This window comes from Capricornis sumatraensis, chromosome 2 (genome assembly GCF_032405125.1).
Source record: "Capricornis sumatraensis isolate serow.1 chromosome 2, serow.2, whole genome shotgun sequence".
Taxonomy (NCBI): Eukaryota; Metazoa; Chordata; class Mammalia; order Artiodactyla; family Bovidae; genus Capricornis; species Capricornis sumatraensis.
Window position 1 is genome coordinate 152,189,036 of NC_091070.1, and position 27,510 is coordinate 152,216,545.

The window sequence follows — 27,510 nt, forward strand, 5'->3', positions numbered from 1 at the left end:
ATAAATAATTAGATGTATTAAAAACAAACAGAATGGTGACTTTTCAAAAACTAGAGAAAAACAAATAAAATCTGATCTTATAGAGAAAAAGACAAAAAAAAAAAAACAAGAAGGAACCATAAACCATACTAATCTAAAACAAAATGACAAAAGTAATACATTTAAATCTTATAAATGATGTTTAAGATATTTAAATAAGAATAAAAATATACATTAGCAGAGACTAAAGAGAATTGTAGAGGGCACGATAACCATATTTGCGAATCTGGACACAAAGGGAATGATAACTAACCTAATAAATTCAAGAAAGCTAAAAACTAGGCCAGCAATGGGGAGAGTCAAAAAGTGACTCAGAAATCCCCAAGGCTCAGGAATTTGTCCCAGAGGTTCTGGTGTACTAGAGGCATGACAGAAATTCAGAAAAAGTTTTAAAAGTCTGTTTAAGAAGCATTTAGAACCTAAGATGCCCTCCTCGCATCCAGGTGACTCTACCTCCCTCACTTCAGCAGAGCCAGAGGCTCTTTCTCTGGACAGGGTAACGTGAAGGTCTCTGACCAGGACACTACAGGTGAGGTTGGAAGTGGAGTTTGCCGAAAATAGGATAAGAGAAAATTTACACCTGGAAAGTGAGACCCCAGCCCTTCTACAGTCACATCTTAGAATATTCATATCAAAAGTCATTTCCTCCAGGCAGGAGATAGGAAAATTGCTCTATGAGGAGTTGAACCAGGTTGGGTGAAAAGACCTCAAGATGCTGACACTGGTGTTTCACAACAATTGAGCCCCATCGCTGATCCCACAGAGAGGCTTGCTGTCATCAGCAACCCCACTCACTCACACATAGTTTTCAGAAAAGCTTCTGAGTCTCTAAAGTATGAGTAAACAGCCCAGGAACCTCTCTAATGTGAAAAATAGAGACTGAAACAGATATATAGAAAAAAGAAAATTTGGAGAAACTCATTGTGCAGAGAGTAATAGAGATGCAGACGTAGAGAATGGACATAGTGACAGAGTGGGGGAACAGGAGGGTGGAACGAATTTAGAGACTGGCATTGACAGATATACACTTCCTTGTATAAAACAGATAGCTAGTGGGGACATGCTGATAAGCACAGGAAACTCAGCTTGGGGCTCTGTGATGACCTAGATGGGTGGAATCGGGTGGGGGGAGGGCGGTGTCAAGAGGGAGGGGATATATGTATACACATAGCTGATTCACTTCATTGTATAGCAGAAACTAGCACAACATTGTAAAGCAATTATATTCCAGTAAAAAGATAATTTATATTTTCAGATAGGTAGGGAAAATGTTACATCCAAAGATTCAGAACAAAATACTATTAGGAAGAGAAATTTCAAAGAACAAAATAAAAAATATAGTATTATAGCAATAATGAAAAATGAAAAGTTGAATGGAAGGACTGGGAGATAAACAAGGAAATATCTCAAGAAGTAAAGCGCAAACATGGAGAGATTAATATGAAGAAAAAGGTATTTAATGTTCTCATGTCTAAAAGTTCCAAAAACACAGAACAGAAAAAACAGAGGAGGAAGAAACTGTCAACTAATTTAGAAACTTTTTCTAGAACTGAAGGATGTGAGTTTCCAAATTGAAAAGGCTCACCAAATGCTTAGGGCAGTATTAATATATGGATTAAAATATACCCACATTGAGCACAGGAACATACTATTCTACAACACTGAGAACAAAGAGAGAATCCTAAACTTCTCCAGACTACTTTTAAAGAATCAAGAACTAGAATAGCATCAGACTTCTCAACAAGAGCAACAGTTAGAACTCCAGAGGGAAAAAAAAAGCCAAATGGAAGGAAAAGTAATATATAACTAACTTACTTAGCAGTAAGTAGTTTTTTTTCATAATTATAATAATGTAAATTATAAATTCTGATACAACTAAAATTACTATACAACTATGTTGGGTAATAGGTGTGGGTAAATGAGAACCAAATTCTCATTTTCTGGAGTGAGACAATAAATAATATCTGAAATTTTAAAGTCAATTTGTAACATAACGATTCTGTCATAGCTGGGGTGGGGTGGAGTGGGGGTGGTTCATGTTATTTGGGGAAATAGAAGCAAACAAGTAATAGCGTACCTTCCCTGGTGGCTCAGATGGTAAGGAATTTGGCTGCAATGCAGGAGACCCAGGTTTGACCCCTGGGTCAGAAAAGTCCCCTGGAGAAGGAAATGGCAACGCACTCCAGTATTCTTGCTGGAGAATCCCATGAACAGAGGGACCTGGCAGGCTACAGTCCATGGGGGTGCAAAGAATCGGGACAGGACTGAGTGACTAAGACACACACGATTGAAAGTGGTTGCTATAGGAAGTGGGATTTGGGAAGGAGGAGAGCAGGGGACTGATTGTTTTTTACTAAAATTTGCAGAACCATTTCACTCTTCAAATGCATACATAACTTTGATGAAAATAACTGAAATGAATGGGTTCTTTTCCTAATTTTAAACTCATTTGACTTGTTTTGAGTGTATAAAATTTTAATGATAATATTAAAGGCTATCATCTATCTTTTAAAGACACAATGAGATCCATTTTTTATGTTTCACTCACAATATCTACAATCATTACAAAAATTGTTAGGAAAAATAATTCCTATTTTTTTCAGTATTTTTAGTGAAAATTTATTATTTGAGTAATTAATATATATTTAATGTAAAAAACAGAAAGAAATCAGCAACAAATCCCAAAATCCTACAACCAATGTGTTTAACTACAAACAATGTGTTAACATATTTCTTTTTAGTTGTGTATTCAAATGTAGTACATCAATTAAGTTTGTGTTTGCCTGCATGTAAGAGAAAATTCAAATAAACAGTAGTTAGAAACACTGTTCAACATACAAAGTTCTCTTCCCTTATGTAATAGCAATCTTGAGCTAGGTAGTCCAGGCTTACTATAGTGGTTTCACGAGGTATTCATATACCTGGGTTACAACTCTGCCATCTCTAGGGTGTGGCCCTCATCCTCCTAGTACAAAAAAGGGCTGATAGAACACATTTGTGCATGTTTGCTTGGGCTGTGCCCTTGCATGCCAAGTTGCTTCAGTTGTGTCTGACTCTTCGTGACCCTATAGATTGTAGCCTGCCAGGCTTTTCTCTCCATTGGATTCTCTAGGCAAGAATACTGGGATGGGTTGCCATGCCCTCCTCCAGGGAATCCTCTCAACCCAGGGATCGAACTTGCGTCTCTTAACGACTTCTGCTTTGGCAGGAGGGTTCTTTACCACTAGCATCATCTGGGAAGCCCTGCTTGGGCTGCACATGAACTAAGTTGGAATGAAACAGAGAAGGTTAGCATGGCCCCTGCGCAAGAATAACATGCAAATTCATGAAGCGTTCCATATTTTTAGAAAAGAAAAAGAATATGTTTGTGCTCTGGAAAGGAAGAGAAGGAATGCCCATCTACTTTAGAGAAATTTTCAAGGCAAGAAGAAAAGGACAGCCCATCCACTTTAAAGAGATTTTCAGGAAGTATCACTCAACACTTTTATTTATACTTCATTGGTCAGAACCTTGTCACATGGTTCAGGGAAATCTAATCTTCATTCTGAGTAGCCAAGTGCCCTGCTATAAAATTCAGGATTCCGTTGGGGAGGAAAAGAAAACTAGAATGTAGGATAGGATATTTTCAGTTAAACCGGTCAGGACGGTGCAGAGAAACAGAACCAATAGGACACATATATGAAAGAGATTTATTTAAGGAATTGGTGCACAGGATTATGGGGGCTGGCAAGTCTAAAATTTGTAGGGCCTGATGGAAATTCAGGTAGGAGTTGATGTTTCAATATTAACACAGAACTTCTTCTTCAGGAAATCTGTTTGTGTTCTTAAGGCCTTAAACTGATTGGTAAGGTCTACTCACATTATTGAAGATAATATCTACTTAATGCCAAGTGGTTGTAGAGATTATATACACCTATAAAATACCTTCACAGCAATACCTAGATTAGTGTTTGATTAAATAATTGGGTACCAGATCCCAACCAGATTGATACATAAGACTATCACAGCAGTGTTTTTCATAAATATTTTATACTACATATACATACATATTAATATCCAACCTCTTCATTTATTGTGAGCATTCCCCAAATCATCAAATATTCTTATTGAACATGACACTTAATAAAGTAGCTTAGTACCCCAACATATCAGAATAACTTATCCATTACTATGATTTAGGACTTTAAAATATTATATACATGTATGTACTTATTTTTAACCATTTCTGATTATTCATTACATTTCTCAAAGTGAGATACTGATTCAACAATTACGAAGTTCAACATGTATGAATGCAGTGCCAATCTCACTGTACTCTAGACATTAGGTTTCATAATTTCATCTTTACAATTAAATAGATGAATATATATTTTTATACCTCTATACTAACTAGTATTATTTCATCCAAAGACAGGCACAATAAGGACAGAAATGGTATGGACCTAACAGAAGCAGAAGATATTAAGGAGAGGTGGCAAGAATACACTGAAGAACTATACAAAAAAGATCTTCATGACCCAGATAATCACGATGGTGTGATCACTCACCTAGAGCCAGACATCCTGGAATGCGAAGTCAAGTGGGCCTTAGGAAGCATCACTCCCAACAAAGCTAGTAGAGGTGATGGAATTCCAGTTGAGCTATTTCAAATCCTAAAAGATGCTGTGAAAGGGCTGCACTCAATATGCCAGCAAATTTGGGAAACTCAGCAGTGGTCACACACTGGAAAAGGTCAGTTTTCATTTTGATCCCAAAGAAAGGCAATGCCAAAGAATGCTCAAACTACTGCACAATTGCACTCATCTCACACACTTGCAAAGTAATATCCAAATTCTCCAAGTCAGGCTTCAAGAGTATGTGAATGGTGAACTTCCAGATGTTCAAGATGGATTTAGAGAAGGCAGAGGACTCAGAGATCAAATTGCCAACATCCACTGGATCATTGAAAAAGCAACAGAATTCCAAAAAAACATCTGCTTTTGCTTTATTGACTATGCCAAAGCCTTTGACTATGTGGATCACAACAAACTGTGGAAAATTCTGCAAGAGATGGGAATACCAGACCACCTGACCTGCCTCTTGAGAAATCTGTATGCAGGTCAGGAAGCAACAGTTAGAACTGAACATGGAACAACAGACTGGTTCCAAATAGGAAAAGGAGTATATCAAGGCTGTATATTGTCACCCAGCTTATTTAACTTATATGCAGACTACATCATGAGAAATGCTGGGCTGGATGAAGCACAAACTGGAATCAAGATTGCCAGGAAAAATATTGATAACCTCAGATGTGCAGATGACACCACCCTTATGGCAGAAAGTGAAGAACAACAGAGGTTCTTGATGAAAATGAAAGAGGAGAAGGAAAAAGTTGGCTTAAAACTCAACATTCAGAAAACTAAGATCACGGCTTCTGACCCATCACTTCATGCAAATAGATGGGGAAACAGTGGAAATAGTGACAGACTTTATTTTGGGGGGCTCCAAAATCACTGCAGATGGTGATTGCAGCCATGAAATTAAAAGAGACATTACTTTGCCAACAAAGGTCTGTTTAGTCAAAGCTATGGTTTTTCCAGTATTCATGTATGGATGTGAGAGTTGGACTATAAAGAAAACTAAGCACCAAAGAATTGATGGTTTTGAACTGTGATGTTGGAGAAGTTACTTGAGAGTCCCTTGGATTGCAAGGAGATCCAACCAGTCCATCCTAAAGGAAAGCAGTCCTGAATATTCATTGGAAGGACTGATGTTGAAGCTGAAACTCCAATACTTTGGCCACCTGATGCGAACTGACTCACTGGAAAAGACCTGATGCTGGGAAAGATCGAAGGCAGGAGGAGAAGGGGATGACAGACGATGAGATGGTTGGATGGCATCACTGACTTGATGGACATGAGTTTGAGCAAGCTCTGGGATTTGGTGATGGACAGGGAAGCCTGGCATGTTGCAGGTCACAAAGAGTCAGACATGACTGAGCTGAACTTAACTGAACTAACTAGTATGTAATTCCTTGGAAGGAAAGTTATGAACAAACTAGACAGCGTATTAAAAAGCGAGATATTACTTTTCCAACAAACGTCTGTTTAGTCAAGGCTATGGTTTTTCCAGTGGTCATGTATGGATGTGAGAGTTGGACTGTGAAGAAAGCTGAGTGCAGAAGAATTGATGCTTTTGAACTGTGGTGTTGGAGAAGACTCTTGAGAGTCCTTACACTGCAAGGAGATCCAAACAGTCCATCCTAAAGGAGAATAGTCCTGGGTGTTCATTGGAAGGACTGATGCTGAAGCTGAAACTCCAATACTTTGGCCACCTCATGCGAAGAGTTGACTCATTGGAAAAGACCCTGATGCTAGGAGGGATTAGGGGCAGGAAGAGAAGGGGACGACAGAAGATGAGATGGCTGGATGGCATCACTGGCTCGATGCGCATGAGTTTGGGTGAACTCCAGGAGTTGGTGATGGACAGGGAGGCCTGGTGTGCTGCAATTCATGGGGTCACAAAGAGTCGGACATGACTGAGTGACTGAACTGAATGGAAATGAATACATTATATCATCCCTGTATTTTTATTGACCATCTATTTCTTCTTTTGTTATTATTATTTTTTTTTTTTACTTTTAACCTAGGTTTCTATTGGGCTGCTAGCATTCTTCTGATTGATAAATGAAATATATATATTAAGAAGATAAATCATTGTCATATCTCTTGTAAATATTCCTAATTTGCTTTCCTACTTTTTTTCTTTATGAAGTTTTTAGGATACAAATTACTTAAAGAAAGAAACTATATATACTTCAACTTTTCACTTAGGGTAAATAGTCAATAAAAATTGATAAAGACACAGTCATATTACTGGTGACTAAAATAAAGGGGAGTGAAACATGATAATGAGATGATTTATATTTTCATACACACATGAAGCATCACTCCCACAGATGAGTCAGGTATCTAGTCATATGCCGGCGACGGAATGAAACACCAACACTGCAGAGTGGTTTAAATCTTTATATTTTAACACTTGCTTCTTACAGCTACTTTATTTTATATCCCTTGCACAACAACCTACAGGGCAAGCTGCCAAGCACTATGATTCAGAGACTATACAGTGCGCAGGCGCAGGGCGAGATAACCTTTACCTTGACTTATTTACTGCAGCTAAGACTTTGTTTGGGGGAACTTTTTTATCAACTTAGAATCCATTTTGTCCCAGGGTCTGTTCCTTTTGAGGAATCAGAGAAACATCCTTGTGTGCAAGAAATGTTCTTTTCCCACGGGAACAAACAGGATTCTTAGCTGAACATCTCGTTTGCAAGAATGTTCAGCTCAGGTTGAGAGTCTCGTTTGCAAGCACTTCTCAACCTTCCTTAAACCTAGTTCCCTACACTGGGCAGAACATCTCGTTTGCAAGAATGTTCAGCCCTGGTTGAGAGTCTCGTTTGCAAGCACTTCCCAACCTTCTTTATACCTTGTTCCCTACAGTCATATCTTTCCAAAAGAAGCATTCGAGAAAACTCATTTTTTTCCCCCTAAGAATTCTTACCTATGTAATATTTCTCTTCAGTTAGCAGTAGTATTACTAACTTTAGGGTCTACTGACTGAATTATTGTTTCTAAGTTGTTAAGTCAACATTATGTCCAAATAAAGTTTAAAATGAACAGTAAATTTTAAGAAAAGAATTATAGCAAAAGGAGTTGAACAAGGATCTTACAATTTATTTGTTTCTAAAAAATATTTAAAAGCAGCAAATAAGGGTGTTAAATCCGTGATGGCAGTAATAGCTGTTCGAAACTGATATGCTGTAAGTAGATCTGTGTGGTAATACAAACTGACTCAAGTATTTGTGCCACACACAACAGCCCAAACAAAATGCTTTCATTCCCTCCTTAGTAGATCTTCTTGTCTCATTGACAATGAAAAATACACCCCACATACTCTTCTTGGATTGATTTTAATGTAATCTGCCCAGAATTTTAGCTTGATTTTCACAATTAGAAGTGAAATTGAATTGCAAGCAAGGTATCTGATTTGACCAATAATGTAAACTTGTATAATATAATAATACTTGGAATTGTTTTTCTACTTTATTTCAATTGCTTAGTTAAATCTAATTAACTCCTGTAATTTTTTATGTTGCCAAAGTGTCTAATTAGTTTCCATTCATAGTTCCTAAGTAATTAAAATGTTTAGTGGGTAGTCAGTAATAATAGTCTCAATTATCAAATTTATTACTTATTAATCTAGTTATTTTCAAAAACTTTTATGGTTCTTTTTCTGATGCTTGAGTCTTGTTAAACATCTTTTGATCATTTACCAACCATTTGCCCTTTAACTTTTGTTGAAAGGAAAAAATTACCCCTCATTTTATCTTTTTCCCCTTCATTCTGTTTGTGATATCTGGGACATATATTAGTTCTAAAGTTTAAATAACCAAACGAACAATCTTTTATCTTATTTATTTGGCTGTGCTGGGAGCATGAGAGATCTGTATGTGGGATCTTTAGTCTTGGCATGTAGGATCTAGCTCCCTGATCAGGCTTTGAACCCAGACCCTCTGCACTGGAAACTCAGTCTTAGCCACTGGACCACCTAAGTCCCCATATTTTATGTTTTCTGTTTTGGAGTTCTATGTGTTTTTCTGGGTTTCATGTGCTTTTTTATCACAAGATTATATTAAAGTATCATATGTTGTATGTTTTATTTTTCTTCTTTTTATTGAAGTATAGTTGATGTATGGGCTTCCCTTGTGGCTCAGCTGGTAAACAATCCACCTGCAATGCGGGAGACCTGAGTTTGATCCCTGGGTTGGGAAGATCCTCTGGAGAAGGGAAAGGCTACCCACTCCAGTATTCTGGCCTAGAGAATCCCATGGACTGTATAGGCCATGGGGTTGCAAAGAATCAGACACGACTGAATAACTTTCGCTTTCACTTTTCATAGTTGATGTACAATATTATATAAGTTACAGGTGTACAAAATAGTGATTAACAATTTTTAAAGATTATACTCCATTTATAGTCATTATAGAATATTGGCTATATTCCCATGCTGTATAGTGTATCCTTGTAGCTTATTATGGATAACAACTGATTACTCATTTATTAAAAATGTTGATTTAAGCATTTGCAGTGGTGACTTCAGTCTCATTTCTGATCCAGTACTGATGGAAGTGATCTGTTTGACAACCTTTGAAGGACTGTGCAGGTCAATGAATCACTTGTGGATCCTCATCTGGAAATGATCCCAAGGTCTTAGAACCTTCACCACAAGGAATTTTCCTTGTAGTAGCTATTCTCAGGGTCTTGGTAGGCATCTGAACACATCCCTTCACTTTTGAGATTCTTTTCTTCAGGCCTCTGATCAGGTCAGGACATACCTTCTCCAGAGGCTTCACAGTTGCCGCTGGTGAGGCAGATCCTAATTTGGTGAACGGCCACCTCTGGGTCCACAGGAGTCTTGCAAGTATCTGTAAGAGCCGTGGCTGCCCAAACAGCGGTGAGTCAGGAGCAGGAGCCGGTGGCCTTGGGATGCTGTGGCAGCAGTGACTGTGTTTTCCTCCAAGAGCCCTTGTGGCTTATTCTATACATAATAGCTTGTACTCCTTAATGCTCTACTCCTATCTTGCCCCTCCCCACTCTCCTCTCCCTCCCTGGTAACCACTAGTTTGTTAGGTTTCTGAATTTTGAAAGACATATTGCATACCTTGCTTATCTCAGTTGCATCTCAAATAAGACATATTCAAGTTGAAGATTATCTTTTTTCCAACTACAAACCATCAGCCTTCCGTTTTTCACCTATTCGAAATCTGGGATATGAAAAGGGGTCCCCTTCATCCCTTCTTGCAGGTCTTCACACTCAATTTGTAACCACTTCTTGTTCATTCTACGCACATGAGTTTGTAAATTCCGGGAGTTGATAATGGACAGGGAGGCCTGCTGTGCTGCGGTCCATGGGCTCACAAAGAGTTGGACACGACCGAGTGACCGAACCAAACAACTCAACTGAACTTGTTCATTCTATCAAAATTCCTCCTGATTATCTCTTAAAGCCATCCTCTTATTTCCAACTTGGCCATTTTTACCTTAGTTTGGGCCTCTTTTTCTCCTTAATTATTCCAATGGGCTTCCCTAGTAGCTCATCTGGTAAAGAATCCACCTGCACTGCAGGAAACCCCAGTTCAGTTCCTGGGTTGAGAGGTTCCCCTGGAGGAGGACATGGTAACCCACTCCAGTATTCTTGCCTGGAGAATCCTCATAGACAGAGGAGCCAGATGGGCTACAGTTCACTGGGTTGCAAAGAGTCAGACACAACTGAATGACTAAGCACAGCAGAGCATGACCCTTCCTGCAGTCTCCTCTCTATTTTTCCAAAGCAGGTGGCACTAGTGGTAAAAAACCTGTACTCCAGAACAGGAGAATCTGGAGAAAACGGTTCATTCCCTGGGTGGGGAAGTTGCCCTGGAGGAAGGCATGGAAACCTACTCCAGTATTTTGCCTGGAAAATCCCCTGGACAGACCCCTGACGGGGTCGCAAAGAGTCAGACACGACAAGCAATTTAGTGCACACACAAGCAGCTAGAGTAATCTTTAGAAAATAGTTCTATGTCGGCCTTTGACAATATTTAAATATTTAATGTCTTTGCCTAAATGGCTTTCCCACAGACCTTGGCATGGCTTTCAGGTGCTTCATGTCTTGGCCTGCCTGTACTTTCCCAGCTTCGTCTTCCACTGCTGTCCCGCATGCATCCAGTGCTTTATTTATTTAAATACCTCAAGTTCCTTGAAATGCCCTGTATCAGTTAGCATTCTTTGTGTTTGATCCCACCTCCTCCTGCCTCTTCCTTGATTGCCCCCGATTCACTGATTATTCTCAACCTCTTATTTTCAAAGTGCTAAAATTACTTTTAAAAACAACAACAGTAACTTCAAGCTACCACTGTCTCTTTTTCAGTTAGGCTCCTTGAAAAGATAAGTTCTACTTTACTTCCTGTTCACCCTTCAACCCACTGTAGTCTAGTTTCTGTACTTGCTACTACTCTAAAGAAGATTGACAAAAACTATCAATAAAGTCCTCATGTCCAAATCCAATGGACAATGGCACCCCACTCCAGTACTCTTGCCTGGAAAATCCCATGGATAGAGGAGCCTAGTAGGCTGCAGTCCATGGGGTTGCTAAGTCTGACATGACTGAGCAACTTCACTTTCACTTTTCACTTTCATGCATTGGAGAAGGAAATGGCAACCCACTCGTGTTCTTGCCTGGAGAATTCCAGGGACGGGGGAGCCTGGTGGGCTGCTGTCTATGGGTTCGCACAGAGTCGGACACGACTGAAGCGACTTAGCAGCAGCAGCAGCAGTCTCAGTGTGCACCTTGATATTTCAAACAGCATTTGGCACTATTAGCCACTACAGCTTACCTAAACACAAACAAAAACCCTACCTATTCCTCTGTGCCTTGTAGAAAACATGGAAAATATGAGTTAAAACATAAAAATAGTAATCACCACTTAATCACAATCACTGTTAACACTTAGTCCCTTCTATGTACTTGTTAGTATACAAAATTGGATATTTTATTTATAAATAAATACTTTGGGTTTTTTCTTGCATTTTTCTCTTGACATTAAACAGAATTTTTTGAAAGCAATTGTAATCATTGCATAATGTGTTATATAGTTGTATCATAATTTAGCCTTTCTCCTACTGTTGGCATTTAGCTGGTTTTCAGTTTTCACTTATGGATCTCTATGATAAACATTTTGTAGACAAATTTTGTCTCAAATTCTTATTTCTTAGTGGTAGATCTCATGAGGGGAAAGGACTAGGTTAAGGATATGAAGTTATGAACATTCTTAACATAGACTGCCTAATTACTTCCTGGAAAGGTAATTTACACTCCCATTGTAACATTCGGAGGACCCCAGACTTACTAATTCTCTTGCTAACACTGAATTTGTTTTCACAAATTACTTTTAAAATCCTTGCCACTTTGATAGGTTAGAGTAGAATCTCAGCCTTGATTTGCCCATCTCGGATGAGTGGTGACTATATGTTCACCACTTGTCTCCTCTTATCCTTTGCTCCCAAGTTCTCTTACTTCTGAATACTCCTTTTTGGTCTTCATGTTTTTCTGACACTTCCACAGTATATTGTCAAGCCTCTTGAATGTCTCACAGGCATCTCAGACTCAGTATGTCCTAGATTAAACTCATCCTCACTCCTGAGCTTGCTTCTCTTTTTTTTTTTTTGGCTAATGACATCATCCACTACCCAGGCACTTGAGTCAGAAACCTGAGTCTTCTAAGATGATTCCCTCCTCCTGTCCTCAAATCAGTAAGTTTTTCCAACTCACCTCTTAAATCTCTTAGGTATGTCCACTCCTTTCTCTCTCCACAGCTACTGCCCTAGTTGAAGCCTTGGTTATTTTAACGCTCATCACTAGTCTTCTTGCCTTGAATCCTCAGTCCTACTTTTACTGCTTCCAGAGTGATCATTCTAAAATGCAAACCCGATTCTCCTGCTACTCTACTCTCTGGACACTTCCTCCCTTGTATATTAGCCTATTTTTAGTTTTTAAAGGACACACCATACTGTTTCCCATAGTCTATTTTTAGTTTTTTAAGAAAGCACCATACTATTTCCTATAGTGGCTGCACCAATTTACATTCCCACCAGCAGTGTATGAGGGTTCCCTTTTCTCCACACCCTCTTCAGTATTTATTTGTACACTTTTTGATAATAGCTATTCTGACTGGTGTGAGGCAATACCTCATTACTGCTGTGAACCATTTAGTACAGGTACTTTTTATTTAGAGCATATGCACTAGTTTTTCTTGAATATGTTTAGTTATATCTATCAGTTTTTGAATGAAAATGTACCAGTTTGCATTCCCACAGCCAGTATATGAGTTTGGGTTGCTTCTCTCTTGGTAATCTTTATCAGTCCTGCACCAAGAACTCAAATTTTTAAAAAGTTAGACTTTTTTTTTGGTATGAGTTTTTGAGTCTTAGGTAAACTATGCATAAAAGCATCTTTTAAAAACATTTCAATATTTTTATTGACTGTAACACACAATCTAAGAAATAGCAAAGTACTTTCTATAAAAGTGCATCTTCAAGTCAAGTTGTCTGACCTACATTTCCAACAAGATTGCAGCCATCAAGCCCTTTCTTTAAATAAATTCTATAAAGTCATTCACTGAATATTACTTGCCCCAAGAAGCTTTCTCTAATCTTTTCTTCCTGACAATCTGTTTATAGCTTTTCTCTCTGAGCTCTTACAACTCTGACCATATACAATTGTTATCCACCAAACAACAGTATAACGTGTTAATTCTCTTTTAGTTCCTTACACTGGGATAGCTGATCTCAGGTAAGGATGCTACATCAGTTTCCTCAGGTGTAATAAAGATAAGAGGAGAACAGCTCTCCTGGGTTCCTTTACCCTGCTGCTCTCTGGCCAGGTGCCCCTTCCCAAGGTGTCTCTTGTTTTGGGAAAAAAAAAAGGTAAGAACACATATCTCATAGAACTGTTGTGAGAATTAAATGTTAATGGGTATTTAAAGCATTTAGTACAGTGTCAGGCTGGTTGAAGCTCAAGTTGGAATCAAAATTGCTGGGAGAAATATCAATAACCTCAGATATGCAGATGACACCACCTTAATGGCAGAAAGTGAAGAGGAACTAAAGAGCCTCTTGATGAAGGTGAAAGACGAGAGTGAAAAAGCTGGTTTAAAGGTCAACATTCAAAAAACTAAGATAACGGCATCTGGTCCCATCACTTCATGGCAAACAGATGGAAAAAAATGGAAACAGTGACAGACTTTATTTTCCTGGGCTCCAAAATCACTGCAGACAGTGATTGCAGCAATGGAATTAAAAGATGCTTCTTGGAAGAAAAGCTATGACAAACCTAGGCAGTGTATTAAAAAGCAGAGACATCACTTTGCTGACAAAGGTCTGTATAGTCAAAGCTATGGTTTTTCCAGTAGTCATGTATGGATGTGAGAGTTGGACTATAAAGGCTGAGTGCTGAAGAACTGATGCTTTTGAACTGTGGCGCTAGATAAGACTCTTGAAGAGTCCCTTGGACAGCAAGGAGATCAAACCAGTCAATCCTAAAGGAAAACAGCCCTGAATATTCACTGGAAGGACTGATGCTGAAGCTGAAACTCCAATACTTTGGCCACCTGATACAAACAGCTGACTCACTGGAAAAAGACCCTGATGCTGGGAAAGATTGAAGGCAGGAGTAGAAGGGGACAACAGAGGATAAGATGGTTGGATGCCATCACCAATTCAATGGGCATGAGTCTGAGCAAACTCTGGGAGCCAGTGAAGGACAGGGAAACCTGGCATGCCGCAGTCCATGGGATCACAAAGAGTTGGACAGGACTGAGTGACTGAACAACAACAACAAGCACAGTGTCTAACAAGTGCTAAATAAATTTCAGCAATTATTTTTCAATATGTTTGCTGAATGATAAAGAACTAGTCCACAGTTCCACAAGAAACAGACTGGTAGATATGTTGTTCATAAGAGCACATGATAAGAAAGCATACTCCTGAAATTACCTAAGGTGTCATACTTTAGCAAATTTCGTTCCCTACTATCTATTTGCACGTATGACATGAAAGAAATGAAGTTTCAGTAATAACTTTGTAAACTTCTGAGGTAGTTTATTAAACTAACAATTTCACATTTGGAGAAAAAGAAAATAACACACTGTCTTGAGAATCTGTGCTGTTTCTGACTCTATCATATACCAAATGAAGTATGTCGTGGAGTAGAAATAACATCAAACTGAAATTAAGGAATATTGGATTCTGGCTCACAGATCAGTGTGGGACCTTGGGCACTTAAAAAATTCCTCTGGGCTTCAGAATCTTCCTTGGGAATTTGAAGGGATTAAACTAACCTCTAAATTCCCATCCAGCTTTTAAGATATAAAGTTCTTATAATACTGTTTTTGACCTTATATGGTTTCCTCTCTTCATTAGAAACTGAACTCAGTTTTGAGGAGCAGGAATCAAACTTTATCTTCACACTTCAGAGCCTAGAACAAATGTGTGTCTTGACTGAATGAATGAGTGCTCCTTGTAGAGCTTCTAGTTAAAAAAAAGCATCGTGAATTTATGGTATAACAGGTTAGTAGCATTGGAGAAGGAAATGGCAACCCACTCGTGTTCTTGCCTGGAGAATCCCAGGGATGGGGAAGCCTGGTGGGTTGCCGTCTATGGGGTCGCGCAGAGTCAGATACGACTGAAGCGACTTAGCAGCAGCAGCTAATATTAACTAATGTGTAAGAATACCAAATGATTGTATATTTATACAGTTGATATTCAAAATAGTTATAGATTATCTCTATAGTTGTCATTTGTTGAAAACTTTGTGAATTAATTTCTTTTCATTTTTGGCTGCACTGCTTGGCTTATGGGATCTTAGTTCCCTGACCAGGGATTGAATTTGGGTCACAGCAGTGAAAGCACTGAGTCCTAACCACTGGACCACCAGGGAATTCCCCCAAAATTTTGTTAAATTACAAAAGGAATTCTAAACCAAAAGATTTTTTTTACTTCTGATATTTTTTAGAGAAATTATGAGTCAGTTACAAAGCTTTGAGAGATGCCAATTCTATTATATCCCACCATCCAAAGGAATTACTGTACAGATAAAACCGATGGACAGTTTTCCTACTTCTTTTGGATAACAGCAGATGCCTTTCTCTGGATATATCCCCCAAAAGAGGTACAGGAAATTCTGCTTCTCTTGTTTTAGTAAAAATGTCAATGAAATTTGAGATGCATTTACTTAATAATTTCCTGGATCTAAATGGCTGGAAAAGTGAAGGTTCTTCCTAATACTAGCTATCAGTCTAACCATACCAACCTGAGTTTGAATGTCACAGATTAACTCTACATAAATAGACACAAGCATGATAAGTTTTTTTTTATTGTTAAATTCCTGTTACCATATGCAGAGAAAAAGGGACTGTTCTACTTGTGCATTCACAGTTAAAATTATTGAATGATAAACAAGTAACTGACCAGTTAGGAAAGGAAAACTAAAGCAAGGGTTTCCTTACAGGTCTTCTAAATTCTCCAATAATTATAGAAAACATGCTCAAGATTTTTAGAAAAAAAAAAACCACTTTTTTCTACATATGATCTCATATTAATAAACAAACTAAATTAGAAAGACTTCCTCAGTAGTAAGGATAGACTAAATCTGGCTAATGCAGTTATCATTTGGATATAATATAAACATCAAAAAAATAAAGAGGCGGCATATTTTAACATTTTCTGAAGTGTTAACACTCTTAATGCTGAGTTTCCAGTTCCAGAATTGTCCATTCCCCTTGGGGTGAACATTCTTCAGAGGAAAAACTAGCCATGGTAATGCTTGCTGAGGAATCATCAAATGGAGATGTTAGTTCACTCCATCTGTTCAAAGTGTCTACATGTGCTTTACCCTGAGGTTTTGAGCTGTCTCGTGCTAAAAGTAGTGTCTGATTAATTAGATACTGTGCTAAATTTAAGTCTTCAGGAACAGAATTTGTGATATTTAAGTTAGAGTCCTGTTCAGAGAGCAGTTGCTTTAATAGTGTCCAGTCTTGTTTTGCAAAGTGTTGCTCATCTTCAAAATCCATGTCTGTAACTTGTGTTTCTGATTCCATTTTCTGCTCAAATGCTTCTGTTACATCCATCTCATATATTGGAGACAGGGTTTTTGAAGGCCGATGGTCATACATGTAGATTTGTGCCACTGTGTCACAACCATCTATGTCTCCTGAAATAATTCATAATACTACACAATGTAAAAATTGCACATGTTGGTACCCCCTCAGAGTTCTGTAGAACTATTAACACAATATAACAGTTATAGTCCAAAAAAACCCCCACAAAATGGGAAAAATAACATTTATACAAAATGGAGAAGATTTTTGAGGCATTTCTTTTTCTCTGTTTAAAAAAAAAACTTGAAGGTAATGTTTAACAGGAAAATCAACATAGGAAACTAACAATAATTCTCCATAATTTAATGTAAAAGCTTGTGATACAGAAAACAAAAATTATTTAAACATAAACAGAATGCACACATATATCTAATTCACTACAATAGAAACTTAAAGAGAAAAAAGGACATGGTTATTTGATGGTGATGTTTAAGGTAAGTCAGTTTCAAAGGGAGAATCGATACATTTTATCTAAAGACTTACTAGTATATTGCACATGCAAAAAGGATGCAAGCAAGGACAAACAAAAAAGTACAACTTCATAAGCTCCCTACTCTTGTGATTTTGCTCTACAGGGACTATTGGTAAGTATTTTTCTTCATTCTGGTATACAATAGCTACTTAATCAGCCACTATTGCATATTTTAAATGTGGGTCATAGTTCAAATTACAATAATAAGGAAGACAAACAACACAAAACAATTAGACAGGAAACCATCTATACATATGAAATAAGCCTGGGCTTTTTTTCATATGTTATCATTTCTCTAAATATAATCTCTTTAAGGAAATTTATCTTTTTACTTGGAAATTTTAGAACAGAATTATAGTGATCTTGAAAGTCTTAATCTCTGTAAAATGTATATAAATTTTAACAATTAATCTAGTTAAAATAGTTGTTTTTAGTTACATATTACTATACTTATTGCACAGCCCTCTTATATATTAGCATAGTTCATAAATCATATCCAATGTATAATAAAATTTCTAATAGTCAAGAATTCCTATGTTAAATTATAAATAACTAAATAATAGCAAACTATGTTTTTCTCTTTATTCTTTCATGTAAAATCTCTTAGTAGATTAGCTCTAATAAACAACCAAAATTTTTATTACATGTTAATTTTTCACTAAGATTTTAAGTGAACAATTAAGAGCAACTAGCTAATTTTCATTCTATTAAGAAATTCCAGTTTTCATTTAAAATTTGAATCTGTTGCTTAAGCAGTTATTCTAACTAAAATATAACATTCAGGGGCTACCGACAAGTTTAAGATTCTATAAACTCATTTTCTTATGAATTTAGCATGTCTATTTCTGTACATTACCTGCAGATAAAGCAATATTAGCTTTTTCGGTAGCTGTAGAATGGCTTTCTTTCACTTGACCTTCCTGAGGCAGAACTTGACTCCAACAGGAGTCCAGAGACTTTGTGAAGCTGTTCTTTGGTATGTCAGAATTGGATTCTCTTTGATGAAGTTCCAAATGACATGGTCTTTCTTGAGATTTTGTATCACTATCTGAAAATTTGCTGTGTGTCTCAAAGTCATTATCCACATTGCTTCCACTATATACTTTTTTATCTCCTGGAGGAAGCTGTCTGCCTCCTTTGGACAAGACATCTGTTGTGCCCTTTTTTGCTGTGGCTGAAGCACTCTGTTTATCTTTTCTTGACGAGTCAATGCTACTAAGACCCAAGAGAGAGCTTTTGTTTTTATATATACTATTGCTTTTCTTTTGTCTGCATTCTAAAACACTACCTTCACTTCCTTGTGAATATCTGGAGTAGCAGGTCCTTCCATGATGTTCATGAGAAATACCATCAAAAACATCAGAAGGTGAAAGAGAATCTACAGAAGGTTGAAAGAAAGCATGGACCTCCCCTTCATCAGATCCTATCTCTTCACATTCATCTACAGAAAGTAAAACAGACCTTTTAAAACTTTTAGTTACACGAAACTCATGACTTTCATTTTCAGTTGCATCTTCAAAAGCTAGATTAATTATCCCCTGAAACTGCTGAAGAGCTGGGTTAGATGTAGAGAAATTTTCTACAACATTTTCAGCTTCAGACCTTTCATCTTCTGTTTCATCTGCTGAGGAAGAAACTTGATCTCCCTCCTGTACAAACTGGACACTGCCTCGTGGAATATTTTCTTTTTCCCTAGGATGAACTATTGTAGATCGAGACCAAATTTCTGGCCTTTTCCTAGGAATGTCATCATCACTTGTTGAATTAACTTGGAAAAGGTCACTACTACTTTGCTTTTTCATTTTCACTTCAATTCTTAAGTTGCTATCATATATTTTTAATTCTTCAGGAGTACTGGTATCACTGCTACTTCTTCCAAGAAAATCATGGCACACCATAGTGCCACATTTAGAAACACCTCTGTCATTTGACCCATCATCATCCTGAGACCCTCCAGCATCATAGTCTTCAGATCTGGGCTTTATGTCATCAGAGGATGTTGTGGCACTGCCACTGTCTGATTCAGGACTCTCTCTCTGATGCAGAACATTGGTACTCAAATTCCAGTGACTCATGAATGGCGCTTCTGGAGTTTCATGGCTCTCTGAAGTTTCTGTTGTTTCCGTATCTTTAGGAGAATTTTTCCCTGATATTTGTTCCAAAAAACACTTGGAGGAAATATGTGAACCTACTGTAGCATGACTGTCTTCATTCATTGCAGAGTCATTAGACAACTGACTAGGAATTGTCTCTTCTTCTACATGAATTTTAGATTTTCTGTCATCTTGACCAGAATTTAAGGTACCATTTGTCTTTTCAGGAACCCAAGGTAAAACATCTTTCACACATTTAATGCTTAATTTTTGGTTTGTATCTTTTCTCCCTACTTGCTTCTCCCTATCTGATTCTGAATGGAGTTGTTCTACATGTGCTGAGTCTAAGTCACAAACTGGATTCGAGTTCAAAGAGTTTTCTTTTGGACTTGAAATCATGGATTTTAGAACAGTGGTACTGTAAAATTTTGGATCGACATTATCACTCTCATCAGAATGACAAGGTATTTTAGCTGTGGTGCAGTGATCTATTTTTTTGTGACCAGAAACATTTGTTTCACTTTTAACTGAACATATCTGTTTTGATTCCAGTTCATGTTTTATTAATTTATCCAGATTTGAAGTATTTTGGCATTCTAACACCAACTTCTCTTTTTCTTGATTGTTCAGTGTCTTCTGTGAGTCGAGTATGCATGGTGACTGAAATGCTTCTCCATCACTGGTTTTGGCTGTGAGATTAGTTAGAGGTTCATGAGGCTTCTGTTTAGAAACACTTTCTTTGTTATTATTATCACATACGTCAAGAAACACACTTTTCAGGACAACAGATGGTTCACTTTTTAAAGGTCTCTGAGAAGAAGGCAGAGTCTTCAGTATAACCTGTTCAGGAAGTGTTTTCGGTTTTGAGTCTTTATTATTCAAATTTTCACCTTTTTTAGGTTGATTTGGGTTTTTAGGCATTGTGACCTTTTTTGCACTAATCTTAGGCAAAGTTGTTTGTCCTTGCTTGACAATTTTTCTCTTAGGTGTTTGTTTATCTGTAGTTGCACTGTGGTCCCATTTTGTCACATTTTCATCAGATTGCCTTGAAGACACTGAAGATTTTACTGAATTTGGTGATCCTTGGGATCCTAAGAAAAGAAAATTAAAAAATATATCTTCCAGTTTGTGAGTGAAATTCAATATGGTTTTTAAAATCCTTTAAAAGAAACAAAAAGATAACATGATGAAATGGTAACATAAGATCAAATGGACAATTACAAATTAGGAGTTAGTGACTTGATAAAATAAAAAATGTTTTTTACTACAAATATAGAGAACCTATTGCAGCATCTTAAGTAAAATTATTAAAACAGGCTCTCTCTTCTTCAAGCAAAGAGCATTGAGCCTTATGCCAGAATTGGATTTGCATAAATATACACAGGTAGAAAAATCTGGTTTTCTTATGCCAAGAGAGTAGTAAGGGTCTTCCCTTTGAAGTTCTAGGGGCGGAAAATAGACTGTCCACACAGTTGAAAAAGAGAATCAAACTAAATACAAAATAGAAATGTTGAAATTGTTGCAATTTTTTCTTCCAACAGTAACAAAACTAATTTATTTCTCATAACCAGATCATTATTATTATAGCTCATTAGGGTTATCAACTTAGATCTGCAGTTGAAACTAAAGCTGGTTACTGGAAGGAAAGAGGACTGATTTTGAGAATTCACTTGTTTATAATGGTTGAAGTTCTAGAGATGATATTTGAGCATTTAAAACTGTCAAACAGAATTACCAAATCTTTTTAAATGTTTATTTTTTATCTACTAGAACATGAACAATTTTTCTCTGGCTTATTTTAAAATTTACTTTCAGTATTAGTTCATTACCTACCTCAGAACTGTGTTTAGCATTTTACAAACTGCTCTTACATATGTGAATGCTTAATGCATGAAGCAAATTAATTTTTAAAATCTGTTATTATATTAGCAAATATGCAATCTGATCAGTATTCTCTTTCTTACAACATGGAAAACAACAGGCACAGCACAGGGTCTAGAGAGAAAATTCTTCCTTCCTACGTATTACAGCTCTCTAGACAGTACCATTAGTTTAGTGTTTTTTTTTTTTTTTTTTTTTGGTACCATTAGTTTTTAAAGAGGTCTTTAGTGTTGGCTTTGCAGATGGAATTCTTAGAGTTATCAATGAAGCTTTGAAGAAACACAGGCATAATATATAGAAGGACCAGAAATGCAGATAACCTGGTGACTCCCTTAATATGATTTTCACAAAAGAAAATAAAGAGTAAACTTATACCCCAAAATACCAAAATACTTGTCTGAAAAGTGGAAGAATTAAATCTTGTCTCTGAAGTATGAAATGAATGTAAAATGAGTGAAGTCATGTTATATTTTGCTTATCTGTTGCTGAAGTTCCAGAATCAGAGTTCTGCTTATTCCATTTAAACAAAGAAGTAGAGGAGCAAGCCAAGCCCCTGCCCGGTCTGGGACTTCCCTTCCCTCGGCCCCTCCCTGCTAGAGGACCACGCCCTAAAGGCCAAGGTGCCTCAGTAACCAGCGGGCCGCTTTAAGCCTGGCGCGTGGAGCCCTACCGCGCGAGTCTGGCGGCAGACCGGGGCTAGCGCAGCTCCGGTCCCGGCCCTTCTACCCCTCCGCACCCTGCCGCCTCCGGATGCCGGGGTTGACGTCACCACGCCGGCGGCCGCCATTACAGAGAGCAGAGCTTCGGGGCTAGAGCGAGTGGAGGAGGGCAGGGGCCGGTGGCCGAGCACAGAGGGGCGAGCCAGAGGGCCAGCGCTAGCGTTGAGCAACTGCCGGTACCCTCACAAATACCCTGGGAACCGGAGGCGGCGTGTGCGTGTGGCCCGTGTGCAGGCGGCAGCGCAGGAGGAGCGCGGAGCGGCAGCCGGTTCGGGCGGGTGGCATCATGGACGAGAAGGTGTTCACCAAGGAGCTGGACCAGTGGATCGAGCAGCTGAACGAGTGCAAGCAGCTGTCCGAGTGCCAGGTTAAGAGCCTCTGCGAGAACGCTAAAGAAATCCTGACAAAGAACCCAATGTGCAAGAAGTTCGATGTCCAGTCACTGTCTGTGGAGATGTGCATGGGCAATTATCCTCTACATAGAAAACCCTAAAGACTCCACCAGAAAATTACTAGAGCTAATCAATGAATATAGTAAAGTTGCAGGATATAAAATCAACACACAGAAATCCCTTGCATTCCTATACACTAATAATGAGAAAGTAGAAAAAGAAATTAAGGAAACAATTCCATTCACCATTGCAACGAAAAGAATAAAATAGTTAGGAATATATCTACCTAAAGAAACTAAAGACCTATATATAGAAAATATAAAACACTGATGAAAGAAATCAAAGAGGACACTAATAGATGGAGAAATATACCATGTTCATGGATTGGAAGAATCAATATAGTGAAAATGAGTATACTACCCAAAGCAATTTACAAATTCAATGCAATCCCTATCAAGCTACCAGCGATATTTTTTACAGAACTAGAACAAATAATTTCAAGATTTGTATGGAAATACGAAAAACCTCGAATAGCCAAAGCAATCTTGAGAAAGAAGAATGGAACTGGAGGAATCAACTTGCCTGACTTCAGGCTCTACTACAAAGCCACAGTCATCAAGACAGTATGGTACTGGCACAAAGACAGAAATATAGATCAATGGAACAAAATAGAAAGCCCAGAGATAAATCCACACACATATGGACACCTTATCTTTGACAAAGGAGGCAAGAATATACAATGGAGTAAAGACAATCTCTTTAACAAGTGGTGCTGGGAAAACTGGTCAACCACTTGTAAAAGAATGAAACTAGATCACTTTCTAACACCGCACACGAAAATAAACTCAAAATGGATTAAAGATCTAAATGTAAGACCAGAAACTATAAAACTCCTAGAGGAGAACATAGGCAAAACACTCTGACATAAATCACAGCAGGATCCTCTATGATCCACCTCCCAGAATTCTGGAAATAAAAGCAAAAATAAACAAATGGGATCTAATTAAAATTAAAAGCTTCTGCACAACAAAGGAAACTATAAGCAAGGTGAAAAGACAGCCTTCTGAATGGGAGAAAATAACAGCAAATGAAACAACGGACAAACAACTAATCTCAAATATATACAAGCAACTTATGCAACTCAATTCCAGAAAAATAAACGACCCAATCAAAAAATGGGCCAAAGAACTAAATAGACATTTCTCCAAAGAAGACATACAGATGGCTAACAAACACATGAAAAGATGCTCAACATCACTCATTATTAGAGAAATGCAAATCAAAACCACAATGAGGTACCACTTCACACCAGTCAGAATGTCTGCGATCCAAAAATCTGCAAGCAATAAATGCTGGAGAGGGTGTGGAGAAAAGGGAACCCTCCTACACTGTTGGTGGGAATGCAAACTAGTACAACCACTATGGAAAACAGTGTGGAGATTCCTTAAAAAGTTGCAAATAGAACTGCCATATGACCCAGCAATCCCACTGCTGGGCATACACACTGAGGAAACCAGAATTGAAAGAGACACATGTACCCCAATGTTCATCACAGCACTGTTTATAATAGCCAGGACATGGAAACAACCTAGATGTCCATCAGCAGATGAATGGATAAGAAAGCTTTGGTACATATACACAATGGAGTATTACTCAGCCGTTAAAAAGAATACATTTGAATCAGTTCTGTTGAGATGGATGAAACTGGAGCCGATTATACAGAGTGAAGTAAGTCAGAAAGAGAAACACTAATACAGTATACTAACACATATATATGGAATTTAGAAAGATGGCAATGATGACCCTGTATGCAAGACAGCAAAAAAGACACAGATGTGTATAGTGGACTTTTGGACTCAGAGGGAGAGGGAGAGGGTGGGATGATTTGGGAGAATGGCACTGAAAAATGTATACTATCATGTAAGAATCGAATCACCAGTCTATGTCCGATGCAGGATACAGCATGCTTGGGGCTGGTGCACGGGGATGACCCAGAGGGATGTTGTGGGGAGGGAGGTGGGAGGGGGGTTCATGTTTGGGATCGCATGTACACCCGTGGTGGATTCATGTCAATGTATGGCAAAACCAATACAGTATTGTAAAGTAAAATAAAGTAAAAATAAAAATAAAAAAAAAAAAACAAAAACAAAGAAGTAAAACCTAGGAGTATTTCAACTTTACCTTGAGTTTTAGCAAGATTAGCTGTGGCATTCTTTGTCCTCTGTGGAGCTGTAGCACATCCATTTCCATTTCCTCTTTTTTTTAAAATTGCCTGTGGTACTGGATCACTGTATCCTTTGCTGGTGATCTTCTTTAGCACACTAAGAAAAATTATTTGTGTTCAGTATTACACTGAGACTCTGAAACATAATTTTTTAAAAGACCCATGCATGAAATATAGTTTTTCACAACACTGTAAATCAATTAAACGTCAATTAAAGCAAAAAGAAAAATACTTTTTCTCAAAGAAGTAAAAAATATCTCTTTTCTGAAAACAGAAAAAGTCATATGTTTGTAAGTGTTTAAGTTTATAAAACTGTAGCTCTACTATGGGAAAGCAATGCATACTTAGGTGCCACAAGGATACATTAGTCTTCTATCATTTTGTATAATAAGTTTTAAAGTATCATTATATAAATATATTAAATTTTCTGAGGAAAAATATTTTAAAAATATTTAGCTAGAAGTTAGTACATGACTGACTTCCAGAGAAAGCTAATGTCTAGGTAAGATAATGAAGACTTACCTGTTATGTGTATTAGATTCCTGTTCATGAGTGCTTTTTTTATTGGAAATTCCATTGGTATCTTTTGAAACAGGTCGAGATTTCATTGCTGTAAATGGAGATGAGTGGGTCATGAGACTGAACAATAAATACGTAATAATTATGTATAAATTCACTGGTCATACAATATATATGCAAAATTAAATGTTAGAATGAGAAAAACTTTTCCTCAGTTTGCATAAATATATGTAACTAAATTTTTTTTGGCATTTGAAACTAAATAAAATTATCAGAGTGCTAAAACTCACCTACAGTGGAAGTTTTGATACCTTCTACACTGTTTTTCACAGTCTGTCCCCGAGAATCACAAGAGGAAGGTTTATGACCAGAAAGCTTCTCTTTCACTGACCCATTTTCTTTTGGTTCATCCAGAGAGTCAGTGGAAGTCAGTAATTCCATACTTGAATTCGTAGATCTGCTGGAGGGCCCTGCAATTTGGAGGTGTGGAGAATCTTTGCCTGTCACTTTCTTCAAAGGCTTTGCTTTGGCTTGCACATTTAAATTTCCAGTGAGTACCTTGGGTCTGGCACCTGTAATTTGCTCTTCCTGATTTCTCACTCCTTTTCCATTTCCTGAATTTTTCTGTTCATCTGCTGCTGCTGTTGCTGATCTTTCCACAGCTTGTCTAGGTGACAGGTTTGTTGACTTTGCATTATCACTGTTTTCCGTTTTGGGCTTTATGATAGCTTTGGGCTTTCCAGAAACATTTTTTCCCACAGTCTTTAATTCTTTTGTACTCTTGGATGCTGCTTTTGGATCCTTTTCCTTTAAAGGATCATGCTTCAAAGTTTTATTTATAGAATTTCTATTAGTACTTGATGAATGTCCAGAGGCTCCTAATCCATCAGATTTCATCTTCTGATGAGCAGAGAGATAACTCAGACACTCTTTCTTGTTACTTCCTCCAGCGGATTTGTTTTTTATAGCACCACAGTCAGTAACCTGTTTTCTTTGCTACAAAAAAGAAAAAAAAAACTTTGTATTTTGAAAAGTCTTTGACACGTAATGCTTTATGTTTCAATAGCCAGTTTTTCAAAGAGGAAAAAGCAGCAAAATTCACATTATGATTTAGGGCCACTTAAAACTTGAATTATCTTGGATCACTTAAATGTGTCTTTGATCACCTTACCTTAATTAAATCTGAAATACAACAAACAACAATTAATAGGAAATTCTACTTTTAAAAAGGCATACTATTTAACTTTGTGAAATTATGGTAGAGATTAACATTTAATGATATTAGGATGCCTTGGGTAAATGATAGAATCCCACATTTTTTGAGGGCCCACTCCCAGGTTTTGTGCTAAAATGCTTTTCATATATCATCTCACTTATTCCTCACAACAATTCTGTAAGATATCTCCTGCTGCTATCTCCATTTCTTAGACAAGAAACTGGGGCTTAAAGCAGGTATGTAATTTACCCAAGGCCACGGGCTTCCCAGGTGACGCTAGTGGTAAAGAACCCACCTGCCAGTGCAGGAGATGTAAGAGACAAGGGTTCAGTATCTGGGTCAGGAAGATCTCCTGGAGGAGGACATGGCAGCCCACTCCAGTATTCTTGCCTGGAAAATCCCATGGACAGAGAAGCCTGGCAGGCTATAATCCATAGGGTCGCAAATAATCAGACATGACTGAAGCGACTTAGCACTCACATGCATGCACATGATGAAAAGGGATTGAACTAGGACTTGAGCTCAAGATTTACTGCTTTAAAGCAGGTAGTCATTATATGGTAAATTCTGAGGGACATTATAATGATTTTTCACCAAAAATTCTCTCTTCAATCCTATATACCAAATGCCAGAAATTTTATCACTAAATATTTAGTCCTCTGGAGGCAAGGGCCAGAGGGAAGCTCCTGGGAAATAACACATTGACATTTGAAAAATTTGAGTTTGGGGGCAGGGGAAAAGCAAAAAAAAAAACCCAAACCCATAAACATCGCCCACAGCCTCTTAATACAGTATTGGTTGTCTGGAGAAAAGAAAAGGGGTCCTAAAAACAAATGAAATAGGTAAAAAGAGGAAAACAGAAGGGCACTAAAGACAATTCACCTTCTTTATCATTTTGGTTAGAACCAACTTTGTATGGAAGCGAATAACTGGTATGAATTATAGAATAAAATTTTAAGAATATATTGCCATTTTTTATGTAAATACTGCCCCCCCCCCTCCTTTGGAAGGCTGTTATGAGACTGCAGAGGTATGGGGCAGAACCTGTGTTGTCTTCTTTGATCCCTTAGCACCATGCCCATCACACGCTGGGTACTCAAAGAACATGTGATGATGGTTATCAACCTTGAGCAGATATTGGGATACAGTTCAAGGTCTAGTTATTTCTAATAGAGAAAGCTTCTATTTACAATGAAAATTTGTTTAAGATAAAAATAATG

The 27,510-nt window shown here is 37.7% G+C and overlaps 1 protein-coding gene and 1 non-coding gene across 2 annotated transcripts in view; one reads left to right on the plus strand and one right to left on the minus strand.

Moving 5' to 3' along the window:
• Positions 1 to 3,276: 3,276 nt before the first annotated feature.
• On the plus strand, positions 3,277 to 3,384 carry LOC138074686 (U6 spliceosomal RNA). Its single transcript, XR_011144510.1, has one exon. It is a non-coding gene; the product is annotated as a U6 spliceosomal RNA (small nuclear RNA).
• Positions 3,385 to 16,357: 12,973 nt separating this feature from the next.
• The window catches only part of BTBD8 (BTB domain containing 8), a 93,431-nt gene continuing 82,278 nt past the window's right edge, over positions 16,358 to 27,510 (minus strand). Inside the window, exons 14-18 of the mRNA XM_068966222.1 lie at positions 25,365 to 26,070; positions 25,078 to 25,165; positions 24,513 to 24,652; positions 18,103 to 20,430; positions 16,358 to 16,827 (exon numbers count right to left, since the gene is read on the minus strand). Of these exons, the coding sequence (XP_068822323.1) occupies positions 16,358 to 16,827; positions 18,103 to 20,430; positions 24,513 to 24,652; positions 25,078 to 25,165; positions 25,365 to 26,070 (3,732 nt within the window). The remainder of the gene's footprint in view (positions 16,828 to 18,102; positions 20,431 to 24,512; positions 24,653 to 25,077; positions 25,166 to 25,364; positions 26,071 to 27,510) is intronic.